Raw genomic sequence first — 12,419 nt, forward strand, 5'->3', positions numbered from 1 at the left:
CTTCTTCAGCGATCAGTGCAAAGAAATAGAGGAAAACAACAGAATGGGAAAGACTAGAGATCTCTTCAAGAAAATCAGAGATACCAAAGGAACATTTCATACAAAGATGGGCTCGATAAAGGACAGAAATGGTATGGACCTAACAGAAGCAGAAGATATTAAGAAGAGATGGCAAGAATACACAGAAGAACTGTACACAGAAGATCTTCACGACCCAGATAATCACGATGGTGTGATCACTGACCTAGAGCCAGACATCCTGGAATGTGAAGTCAAGTGGGCCTTAGAAAGCATCACTATGAACAAAGCTAGTGGAGGTGATGGAATTCCAGTTGAGCTATTCCAAATCCTGAAAGATGATGCTATGAAAGTGCTGCACTCAATATGCCAGCAAATTTGGAAAACTCAGCAGTGGCCACAGGACTGGAAAACGTCAGTTTTCATTCCAATCCCAAAGAAAGGCAATGCCAAAGAATGCTCAAACTACCACACAATTGCACTCATCTCACACGCTAGTAAAGTAATGCTCAAAATTTTCAAGCCAGGCTTCAGCAATATGTGAACCGTGAACTTCCTGATGTGCAAGCTGGTTTTAGAAAAGGCAGAGGAACCAGAGATCAAATTGCCAACATCTGCTGGATCATGGAAAAAGCAAGCGAGTTCCAGAAAAACATCTATTTCTGCTTTATTGACTATGCCAAAGCCTTTGACTGTGTGGATCACAATAAACTCTGGAAAATTCTGAAAGAGATGGGAATACCAGACCACCTGATCTGCCTCTTGAGAAATCTGTATGCAGGTCAGGAAGCAACAGTTAGAACTGGACATGGAACAACAGACTGGTTCCAAATAGGAAAAGGAGTACGTCAAGGCTGTATATTGTCACCCTGCTTATTTAACTTATATGCAGAGTACATCATGAGAAACGCTGGACTGGAAGAAGCACAAGCTGGAATCAAGATTGCCGGGAGAAATATCAATAACCTCAGATATGCAGATGACACCACCCTTACGGCAGAAAGTGAAGAGGAACTAAAAAGCCTCTTGATGAAGGTGAAAGTGGAGAGTGAAAAAGTTGGCTTAAAGCTCAACATTCAGAAAACGAAGATCATGGCATCTGGTCCCATCACTTCATGGGAAATAGATGGGGAAACAGTGGAAACAGTGTCAGACTTTATTTTTCTGGGCTCCAAAATCACTGCAGATGGTGACTGCAGCCATGAAATTCAAAGATGCTTACTCCTTGGAAGGAAAGTTATGACCAACCTAGATAGCATATTCAAAAGCAGAGACATTACTTTGCCAACAAAGGTTTGTCTAGTCAAGGCTATGGTTTTTCCTGTGGTCATGTATGGATGTGAGAGTTGGACTGTGAAGAAGGCTGAGCGCCGAAGAAGTGATGCTTTTGAACTGTGGTGCTGAAGAAGACTCTTGAGAGTCCGTTGGACTGCAAGGAGATTCAACCAGTCCATTCTAAAGGAGATCAGCCCTGGGTGTTCTTTGGAAGGAATGATGCTAAAGCTGAAACTCCAGTACTTTGGCCACCTCATGTGAAGAGTTGACTCATTGGAAAAGACTCTGATGCTGGGAGGGATTGGGGGCAAGAGGAGAAGGGGACAACAGAGGATGAGATGGCTGGATGGCATCACTGACTCGATGGACGTGAGTCTGAGTGAACTCTGGGAGTTGGTGATGGACAGGGAGGCCTGGCGTGCTGCGATTCATGGGGTTGCAAAGAGTCGGACACGACTGAGCAACTGATCTGATCTGATCTGATGCTAACCAGAACAGCCTGCTTCATGGTCTATGAAACACATACTGTCTATCTGCTTTAAATATTGGAATAAAAGGGTCCACTACAAAAAGTGAAAATCGCACAGTTGTGTCTGACTCTTTGCAACCCCATGGAGCCTGAGAGGCTCCTCTGTCCATGGGATTCTCCAGGCAAGAATACTGGAGTAGACTGCCATTCCCTTCTCCAGGGGATCTTCCCAACCCAGGGATTGAACCCAGGTCTCCCACATCGCCAGATTCTTAACCATCTGAGCCAGTGTAAAGAATGCCTATTTTGAAGATAAGGATAAATACCTCCCTTTCAGGGACTTCAAAGGTAGTACCCCTTTGATAAGATCCCCTTCCCAGGAGCCAAGGTCATACTGACTCACTATATACAGTGATCTGTCTTCTGATCTTTTTTTTTTTTTAAACTTTGAAGGAATGTACCCCAGTCATGTTTGATGTTTTCTATGCTGACAAGATATAAACTACACTGAAAACCATACTTCTTCAGAACTCAGAGCTATCTGAGAGACTGCCTTCTGGGCTATAATCCCAAGATTGGCTCGAATAACACTCTTCTATTCTTATTATAGATGTACATTGACAATGGTATCTGTAGTGCATATTTCTGACTAAGGTTCAGTATCCAAAATATATAAGAAATTCCACCAAGTCAACAGGAAAGGAAAAAAATGTAGGCAACCTAACAGAAAAAGTATAAAAAGCCAATAAATCTAGGAAAAGATGATCAAGCTCACTGGTAATCAGAGAAATATTAATTGGAAAAACATCCATATACCACTTCTGATCCATTTGCTTGACAACGGTTGTAAAGTCTGATGATACAAACATGGTGAAAATGCGGTGGGAGGTTAAACTGAGCCAACCATTTTGGAAAGCAGTTTGATAGTATCTGGATGTGGATGTGTATTCTCTTGCTGTTGTTCAGGCGCTCAGTCATGTCCAACTCTTTGCAACCCCATGGACTGCAGCACTCCAGGCTTCCCTGTCCTTCACCATCTCCCAGAGTTTGCTTAAACTAATGACCACTGAGTTCGTGATGCCATCCAACCATCTTGTTCTGTTATCCCCTTCCCCTCCTGCCTTCGGTCTTTCTCAACATCAGGGTATTCTCTATGCAGCAACAACTGGCAATTAGTTTCAACTGTAGATACATTTTCTAGGGAAATGCACAAATGTATGTCTGTAGAAAGACTGTATCAGAGTAAAACATTAAAAAAAAAAAAGGCAGCTTAAATGTTTATCAACAAGAGTTTGGATAGACCAATTTTAGTGTAGTCATAGAATAGAATCTAATCATCAAAGAGCATGAATAAACAGATCTACATGTATCCATCTGGAAGATTTCAGAAACGATACTGATTCAGAAAAACAAGTTGCAGAAGAGTGTGTGTGTGTGTGTCTGTGTGTGTGTCTGTGTGTAGCAAGAGAGAAAGAGCTTAGAAGTATACAATAATGTGTATTGTTGAGATATATAAAACAAATACTGCAAAGTGAAAACTGCTCCAAAAAGCTACCACAGAGGACTGGTTAAACCAGGAAACATAAATTCAGTACAACTGTTTAAAAAGCATAAGGTAGATTAATAATATTTTAAAGGTCCAAAATACAACAGGTGAAATAATACATAGCTTATTACTCCTTTTCTGTTAAATTCAAGAAAAGAAAGAAAGAAAGTGAAGTCGCTCAGTCATGTCAGACTCTGCGACCCCACAGACTGTAGCCTACCACGCTCCTCCATCCATTGGATTTTCCAGGCAAGAGTACTGGAGTGGGTTGCCATTCCCTTCTCCAGAGGATCTTCCCGATCCAGGGATCGAACCCAGGTCTCTCGCATTGTAGGCAGACACTTTACTGTCTGAGACACCAGGGAAGCCAGTAAATGAGTGTGAGTAGAAATTGAGTATTGGGAGGGGAAGATGCACAAGCACCAAATCTCTAGGGTTTATAGTTTAAGTCTAGACAATGTCTGAACCAAGGAAGAAGGCCATGCAGGGAATCATAAGTATACTATCTAAAAAAATGGATGTAAATACCAGAGAACACAATTTTGGAGTTGAAAGGTATTGTTCCAATGAGTGAAAACCAGAGGCATGCTTGGCCTAGTAACTGACTAAAAAAAAAAAAAATGCTTTGAGAATTAATGGGGTTTGGTAAAAGGAGAAATATTCCTGTTTTTTTTTGAGGTACAGTTGACATACAATATTATGTAAGTTTCAGGTGTACAACACAGTGATTTAAAGCTTATATATTCCATTTATATAAAGGTTACATTCCATAAAACTACAAAGATGTACTATTTGAAATAAAAATTAAATGTAAATGAATATTCCATAATGAGTCACTTTCAAGGGGTAGCAGTCTATCACTGAGAAATATAGTGCTAAGTTGCTTCAGTCATGTCCGACTCTTTGTGACCTTATGGACCAGAGCCCACCAGGCTCCTCTGTCCACAGAATTCTCCAGACAATACGCCATGCCCTTCTCCAGGGAATCTTCCCGATTCAGGGATCGAACCCACATCTCTTATGTCTTCTGCATTGGCAGGCAAGTTCTTTACCACTAGCATCACCTGGGAAGCCCATCACTGAGAAATAGGATGAATTCTAAATCCTAATTTATGATAAAAGCAAGCAAGTAAGTAAACCAACCAGGATTTTCAGAAAAACCACAGAACTCAATATGCCAACAGTTTGAAGAGACCGAATCAGTTAGTCAAACCAATACATTTTTAAGAGTGTCTGCAAATGTACTAGCCACAGTCCTAAATATAATTTGAGTGGTAGTAAATAGAAAATAAACTCAAAGATAAAAGATTTTGATAAATGCTATGAAGATAACAAAGAAATATGGAAAAGAACACTAGGGAAGAAGGCAGGTACACCTGTTTTAGCTAGAATGACCAGCAGAAGTCTGTATGTACAGGAGATACCTGACTGAGAGCAAATGCAATGAATCTGGGACTGGGATGCATTTAATATACTCAAGGGATAGAAAGGTCAGTGTGGCTAGAATAAAGTGAACCAGGGGCAGAATCAGAAAAATAACTTAAAAAGGATTAGGAAAGTTAAGGGTTTTACAAGGGAGTAGCTATAAATAGCACTGACTTATAGAACACAAACTGAAAAAGGAGATTAGACACATCAGAAAAAGTAAAAAAGATAACAATGACAGCAATAATTGTAGAAAAGAAGAATGGGGAGCAGGTGTTAAGAATATGAGAGGGACATGCTTCAAAGGAATTAGGGGTTTTGAAGGAAAAACAGGTTCAGAGCAGCAACAGGAACAACAGGAAGGTGGCTAACTAAGCCACCAACAGGCCTTGTGTGCTCAGTCACTCAGCCATGTCTGACTCTTTGCAACGCCGTGGACCCACCAGGTTCCTCTATCTACGAGGTGTGAGGAAGCCAGCCTCTCCTGAGAGGGTTATTGATCTCAGAAGTATGGGGAAAGGCAATCAGCCTGGAAGCAGTACCCCTGGATCTAAAGCCTGGCTCGCTCAACTACTACCTGTACCACCTTATCTCCCGTAGCTTCAGGCACCTCAAGTATAAAACCAAGATACCTTACCTACGTCACCTGGCTCTTATGAGGGTTAAATGAAAAAACAAGGGTGAGAGTGTTGGCATATAGAAAGCCAAATATGACCTAAGTTTCTTGAATGAAATGCAAGTAAAAAAGGTACTTAAACCATTTAAAAAAAAAGCACCCCATCAATGTCATTAATGCTGGCAAAAGCCTTTAATGGTAAATGGTATTCAGAAAAATACAGATATAGAGTGGACGCTGGTGAGGAAGAAATAGGGACCTGGAAAGATGAGTAGTTCTGAGGGCCCAACAGACGAGCGTATTTGTCACCTTTGTCGATGTTTGCGTTTATAAAACAAACAAGACACAGACCTTCTTCATCTCAATTTCAATGGATAGAACAAAACGCTAGTTCAACCCAAGTTCCACCCTGGAACACAAGACACTAAGATATTCTATTTTCTTTGAAAATGACATAAGTAACTGATTAGCAGAGCACAAGCAAGAGTAGTAACAAGGCGAGTCACCAGCTCTAACACAGACACAGACGCACACACACACCAGTAACAAGGCGAGTCACCGGCTCTAACACAGACACAGACACACACCAGTAACAAGGCAAGTCACCGGCTCTAACACAGACACAGACGCACACACACACCAGTAACAAGGCGAGTCACCGGCTCTAACACAGACACAGACACACACCAGTAACAAGGCGAGTCACCGGCTCTAACACAGACACAGACACACACCAGTAACAAGGCGAGTCACCGGCTCTAACACAGACACAGACGCACACACACACCAGTAACAAGGCGAGTCACCAGCTCTAACACAGACACAGCACACACAGAGACACACACACATGCACCAGTAACAAGGCGAGTTACCGGCTCTAACACACACACAGACACACACACAGACACACAAGTAACAAGGCGAGTCACCGGCTCTAACACACACACAGACACACACACAGAGACACACACACATGCACCAGTAACAAGGCGAGTCACCGGCTCTAACACACAAACACAGAGACACACACACACACAGACACACACACAGAGACACACACACGCACCAGTAACAAGGCGAGTCACCGGCTCTAACACACACACACACACACAGACACACACACCTTCAAGACACAAGGAAAAACAAACTGCAACTCACTTTCTTAATGGCGACAATTTGGTTGGTGTTCTTGTCTCTGGCTTTGTAAACCGTGGCAAACTAGACAGAAAAACAGGAGTCATGTTAAGTTTGTGAAAACTTCTTGGTTTGTGTTGGTCTTCTCACTTTTTTTAGATTTGGGGAAGCAAGGAATCCAGGGCTCTCAGAGCAAATTCGCGGCGGCTGGCAACGTGGTGAGGTCGTCCACGTCCCGTTCCAGTCCACTGAGCGGAGAGGGCCGCTCAGGGACTCAGGTCCAGGGGGGACAAAGGGGCGGCAGGGGCGTCTGGGCAGCCTCCTCCGAGGAGAACGAGGGGCGCCCGTCCGCTGGCTTCCACGAGAAAACCTTCGACAGTGTGAGGCGGCCCTGCGCTCCCTGCTCAGGGCCCTCCGAGCCCCGCCCGAGAGCCTCACCTGTCCCTCCCCGAGGAAGTCCAGTTTTTCATAACGCTTCGCTCGCGACTTCACGTCCACTGCCATCCGTCGCGAGGAGCCCGTCTTCAGCTGAAAGGGGTGAGCTGCCAAGACAGCAGAAATTTAAAGCTACCTTGAAGCCTCCAACAGCCACTTCCGCCCACTGAGCGCCGACGCTTCACTCGCTCCGCCCCCACTTCCGGGGTGGGCGGGGATGCTCTGAAGTAGGTCCGGCCAGAGCCCTCCCTACGGAAGCTGCGCGAGGCGAGGCGGGATTCCCGGGCTTCCCTGAACCCCGCCCGTCTGCTCACGTGACCGCAGATAGTACCGGAGGCGTGGTCCTCTTGCAGGTAGCTAGTGTGTCGCCCTGTTACCGTATTAACAGGTATTTTCTTCACTACTGAGGACCGATCAGCGCTCTGAGTGTGTATGGGTGTGGAAGGCTTGGCCTTGTCTCTGATCTCTGGTCTTTGCTCAAGGCTATCTTGTCACCATGGTTACCATGGACGCCTAAGCCGACAATTTCAAGTTACTTGAGCAGAGTTGGATGGTATCACCGACTGGATGGATATGAGTTTGAGCAGGCTCCCGGAGTTGGTGATGGACAGGGAAGCCTGGCGTGCTGGAGTCCATGTGGTCACAGAGTCAGACAAGACTGAGTGACTGAACTGAACTGAAGCGAGTGCTAGGTTGCTTCTTAAGGTCTGGTCAAGAGGCATTCTTAGTCCTTTATGAAGAAGCACATTCAGGCAAACAAATTCCTAGTAAGCTGAACAATTTCGTGCTGTGGAACAGACTTCTGACGATCAGTTTTTCACCCTGTAAGGTGGAAGGAACTAACAGATTTCATCGTAGGCGGTTGCGAGGATTAAATGATACTTGCACAAAGTTTTAGGCATAGTGCTCAATGGTTAACTATAATCAGTACCCGACTTTATTCGCTTTTCATACAAATCAACAAACACATTAATTCATATATTTAACGAATATATATTGAGTGCTTACTGTATGTTGGGCTCTGTTGCAGACTCTGAGAAATCAGCAAGCTAAAAAGATCCCTGCCTTCCAATGGGAGGAGCTAACAAAACAATTAATATACGCTATAATACATAGTGACCAGTGCTACTGAGATAGTAAAGCAGGGAAAGGGAATAGATAGTAGGGTTTGTGATTTTAAATAGGGTGTTACCAGAAAGATATTACTGAAAAGCCACTGCAAAGTTTTGAGCAGATAAATGATATCTGACTTAATGTTTTAAAAGCCTCCCTTTGTTGTGAGAGATTACACTATAAACTTAGAGGGGCAAGGAGAAGCAAGAAGGCCAGTTAAAGAATTTTTGCAGTGATCCAGATGGTTGTATTGAAAGTACCAGTTTAGCTTCTAGACAATAGATTTGCTGACACTTAATATGGGTTATGGAAAAGAAAAGGATAATTCTAAGGTTTTGAGCTGGAGCATTTAATGTTTTAAGAATTTAACATTCTTAGAGAGATGGAAATAGACCACCTTACCTGCCTCCTGAGAAATCTGTGTCTAGGTCACAAAGCAACAGTTAGAAATGGACATGGAAAAACAGACTGGTTCCAAACTGGGAAAGGAGTACGTCAAGGCTGTATATTGTCATGCTGCTTATTTAACTTATATGCAGAGTACATCATGCAAAATGCTGGACTGGATGAAGTATAAGCTGGAATCAAGATTGCCAGGAGAAATATCAATAACCTCAGATATGCAGATGACACCACCCTTACGGCTGGAAGGGAAGAAGAACTAAAGAGCCTCTTGATGAAAGAGGCAAGTGAAAAAGCTGGGTTAAAACTCAGCATTCAAAAAAACAAAGATGATGGCATCCAGTCCCATCACCTCATGGTGAATAGATGGTGAAACAATGGAAACAGTGACAGACTTTATTTTCTTGGGCTCCAAAATCGCTGAAGATGGTGACTGCAGCCATGAAATTAAAAGATGCTTGCTCCTTGGAAGAAAAGCTATGACCTACCTAGACAGCATATTAAAAAGCAGAGACATTACTTTACCAACAAAGTTGGTAAATACAGTCAAAGCTATGGTTCTTCCAGTAGTCATGGATGGATGTGAGAGTTGGACCATAAAGAAAGCTGAGCACTGAAGAACTGATGCTTTTGAACTGTGGTGTTGGGGAAGACTCTTGAGAGTCCCTTGGACGGCACAGAGATCAAAACAGTCAATCTTAAAGGAAATCAGTCCTGGATAGTCATTGGAAGGATTGATGCTGAAGCTGAAACTCCAAAACTTTGGCCACCTGACGTGAAGAACTGACTCATTGGAAAAGACGCTGATGCAGGGAAAGACTGAAGGCAGGAGAAGGGGATGACAGCATGAAATGATTGGATGGCATCATTGATTCAATGGACATGAGTTTGAGCTGGCTTCGGAGTTGGTGATGGACAGGGAAGCCTGGTGTGCTGCAGTCCATGGGGTTGCAAAGAGTTGGACATGACTGAGCAACTGAACTGATTTAATGTTTCTGAGAATTGAGAATCCTGATTTTCAGAGTTATATTGAAGAAGGCAGCAGAATACAAAAGCTGATAACTTACTCAAGGTAATATAGTGTAAAAGTTGAGTCCTTGCTCTGGATCTAGACTACCTGCATATGAATATTGGACCCACAAATATTCATTTACTAGATTTATGATTTAGGCACATCATTTAACCTTTCTGTTGCTAGTTTCCTCCTGTGTAATAGGACCTGCTCACTGGGCTGCTACAAGGCTTAAATGACTGCACACTTCAAAAACCCTTAGGATACTGTCCAATAGTGCTCAGTTTATGTTAGCAATAACTGTTATTGGTCACCTTCCAACTCTTTGTCACCACTTGGGTCTTTATTGAACGCTGATATATTCATTAAGCAAAATTCTCCTACATCACAGAAAACACACCATCTCTATCACTCTCTCTCTTAATTGTGGCAAGTCATAGCTAGTGATATATGGTGTGTGACTTAGGTCACAGTTCCTTCTAAAAGACATCACTGTAACAGTAATCTATTCTCACTTGTAGAAACAAGCTAAATAGTGAACTAAATTTGAGGCTTGAGGTTCCCAAGTGTGCCATGGCATATGAATTGATAAGCCCACTAAACCATACTTTAGACAAGTGAATTTCTATTTTGGAACTTTTTAAATAGGGTAACAAAGGCAATGTTTAAGTGATATTCTGGGTCCATTAGGTCATTGTATAAATATAAAATACTATTAAGTATGTGTATAGCATTTTACAGTTAACAAGGCACTTTTACACACCAGTGGAAATCAGCTTCCAAGATGGTCCTAATGATTCTTGCCTTCTGGTATGAATGCACTTGGGTAGTTTCCTCAATGAAATGGACTACTTTCTGTAACTAACAGAGTATAGCAGAAATGAATTTGTATAGTGGGTGTAGATCAGAGGGATTGCTGTTTCTGCTTGTTAACTTAGATCACCTCCTCTGGGGATGTCAGCCAGCATGTTGTGAATTCATTTGGGCAGCCTTGTGGAGAGGCCTAGGTAGAGAATTGAGGCCTCCTACCAACAGCCAGCATCCACCTGCCAGCAAAGTGAGTTAGCTATCTTGTTGGAGCTAGATGGTCCAGCCCCAGGTGGCATTGACTGCAGCCTTATGAGAGACACTGAGCAGAATTGCCCAGGCAAGCTGTTCCAGAATTCCTGACCCAGAGAAACCATGAGCTGTGAAGTGATTATTGTTTTTAGCCACTAAGTTTTGGGGTGCTTTGTTACAAAGTAATGGACAATACATGAACCAAGTACTTCCAGATGTAGAAGCTCAGTTTCAAAGAGGCAGAAGAACCAGAGATCAAATTGCCAACATTTGTTGAATCACAGAGAAAGCAACGGAGTTCTAGAAAAACATCTACTTCTGCTCTATTGAGTACACTGAAGCCTTTGACTGTGTGGATCACAACAAACAGTGGAAAATTCTTAAAAAGAGAAGGGAGTACCAGACCACCTTACCTGTCATCCTGAGAAAGTCTATATATGGGTCAAGAAGCAACAGTTAGACCCAGACATGGAACAACTGATTGGTTCCAAACTGGGAAAGGTGTATGACAAGGCTGTATATTGTCACCCTGCTTGTTTAACTTATATGCAGAGTACATCATACGAAACACTGGGCTGGATGACTCACAAGCTGGAATCAAGATTTCTGGGAGAAATATCAACAACTTCAGATATGCAGATGATACCACTCTAACGGCAGAAAGTGAAGAGGAACTAAAGAGCCTCTTGATGAAGGTGGGAGTGAAAAAGCTGGCTTAAAACTCAACATTCAAAAAACAAAGATCATGGCATCTGATCCCATCACTTCATGGGAAATAGATGGGGAAACAGTGGAAAGTGTCAAGACTTTAGTTTTTTGGGCTCCAAAATCACTGCAGATGGTGATTGCAGCCATGAAATTAAAAGACGCTTACTCCTTGGAAGGAAAGTTATGACCAACCTAGATGGCATATTCAAAAGCAGAGACATTACTTTGCCAACAAAGGTTCATTTAATCAAGGCTATGGTTTTTCCAGTAGTCATGTGTGGATGTGAGAGTTGGACTGTGAAGAAAGCTGAGCACCAAAGAATTGATGCTTTTGAACTGTGGTGTTGGAGAAGACTCTTGAGAGTCCCTTGGACTGCAAGGAGATCCAACCAGTCCATTCTAAAGGAGATCAGCCCTGGGTGTTCTTTGGAAGGAATGATGCTAAAGCTTAAACTCCAGTACTTTGGCCACCTCATGCGAAGAGTTGACTCATTGGAAGACTCTGATGCTGGGAGGGATTGGGGGCAGGAGGAGAAGGGGACAACAGAAGATGAGATGGCTGGATGGCATCACTGACTCGATGGATGTGAGTTTGAGTGAACTCCGGGAGTTGGTGATGGACAGGGAGGCCTGGCATGCTGAAATTCATGGGGTCGCAAAGAGTCAGACATGACTGAGCAACTGAACTAAGAAGACCTGAGTGTTCCTTGGACAGCAAGGAGCTCAAACAAGTCAATCCAAAAGAAAATCAACCCTGAATATCCATCAGAAGGACTGCTGCTGAAGCTGAAGCTCCAATACTTTGGCCACCTCATGTGAAGAACCAACTGATTGGAAAAGACTGTGATGCTGGGAAAGATTGAAGGCAAAAGGAGAAAGGGGTAGCAGAAGGTGTTAGCATCACCAACTCAATGGACATGAACAAATTCTGGGAGATGGTGGAGGACAGAGGAGCCTGACATGAATTTCATGAGGTCACAGAGTCGGATATAACTAAGGGACTGAACAGCAACAGCAACAGTCAATACACTAATTTGATCCTGCCTATCAAACTGTGTAGTACTGGAGAAAAAACTGCAAGTTGGACAAACTAAGCAATTCACTAATGGTTACAGATACTTAAGTGTTTAACTCCTACATGAGTATACAAGCTATTAATGCTAAACCCAAATTCTTTCTATGACACTATCCTCCTTGGGAGCTCATC

The 12,419-nt window shown here is 43.0% G+C and overlaps 1 protein-coding gene across 6 annotated transcripts in view; it reads right to left on the reverse strand.

Moving 5' to 3' along the window:
• Positions 1-7,140, reverse strand: part of CDK7 (cyclin dependent kinase 7) — a 28,298-nt gene extending 21,158 nt beyond the window's left edge. For 3 of the 6 annotated variants that reach the window (XM_055554432.1, XM_055554430.1, XM_055554429.1), the window contains exons 1-2: positions 6,922-7,138; positions 6,508-6,567 (exon numbers count right to left, since the gene is read on the reverse strand). In XM_055554432.1, the coding sequence (XP_055410407.1) occupies positions 6,508-6,567; positions 6,922-6,987 (126 nt within the window). In that variant the 5' untranslated portion in view covers positions 6,988-7,138. Of the gene's footprint in view, positions 1-6,507; positions 6,568-6,921 lie in introns of those variants that run through there. The other 3 variants (XM_055554431.1, XM_055554435.1, XM_055554433.1) reach the window with 3 other exon arrangements.
• Positions 7,141-12,419: the final 5,279 nt, after the last annotated feature.

This window comes from Bubalus kerabau, chromosome 18 (genome assembly GCF_029407905.1).
Source record: "Bubalus kerabau isolate K-KA32 ecotype Philippines breed swamp buffalo chromosome 18, PCC_UOA_SB_1v2, whole genome shotgun sequence".
NCBI lineage: Eukaryota > Metazoa > Chordata > Mammalia > Artiodactyla > Bovidae > Bubalus > Bubalus kerabau.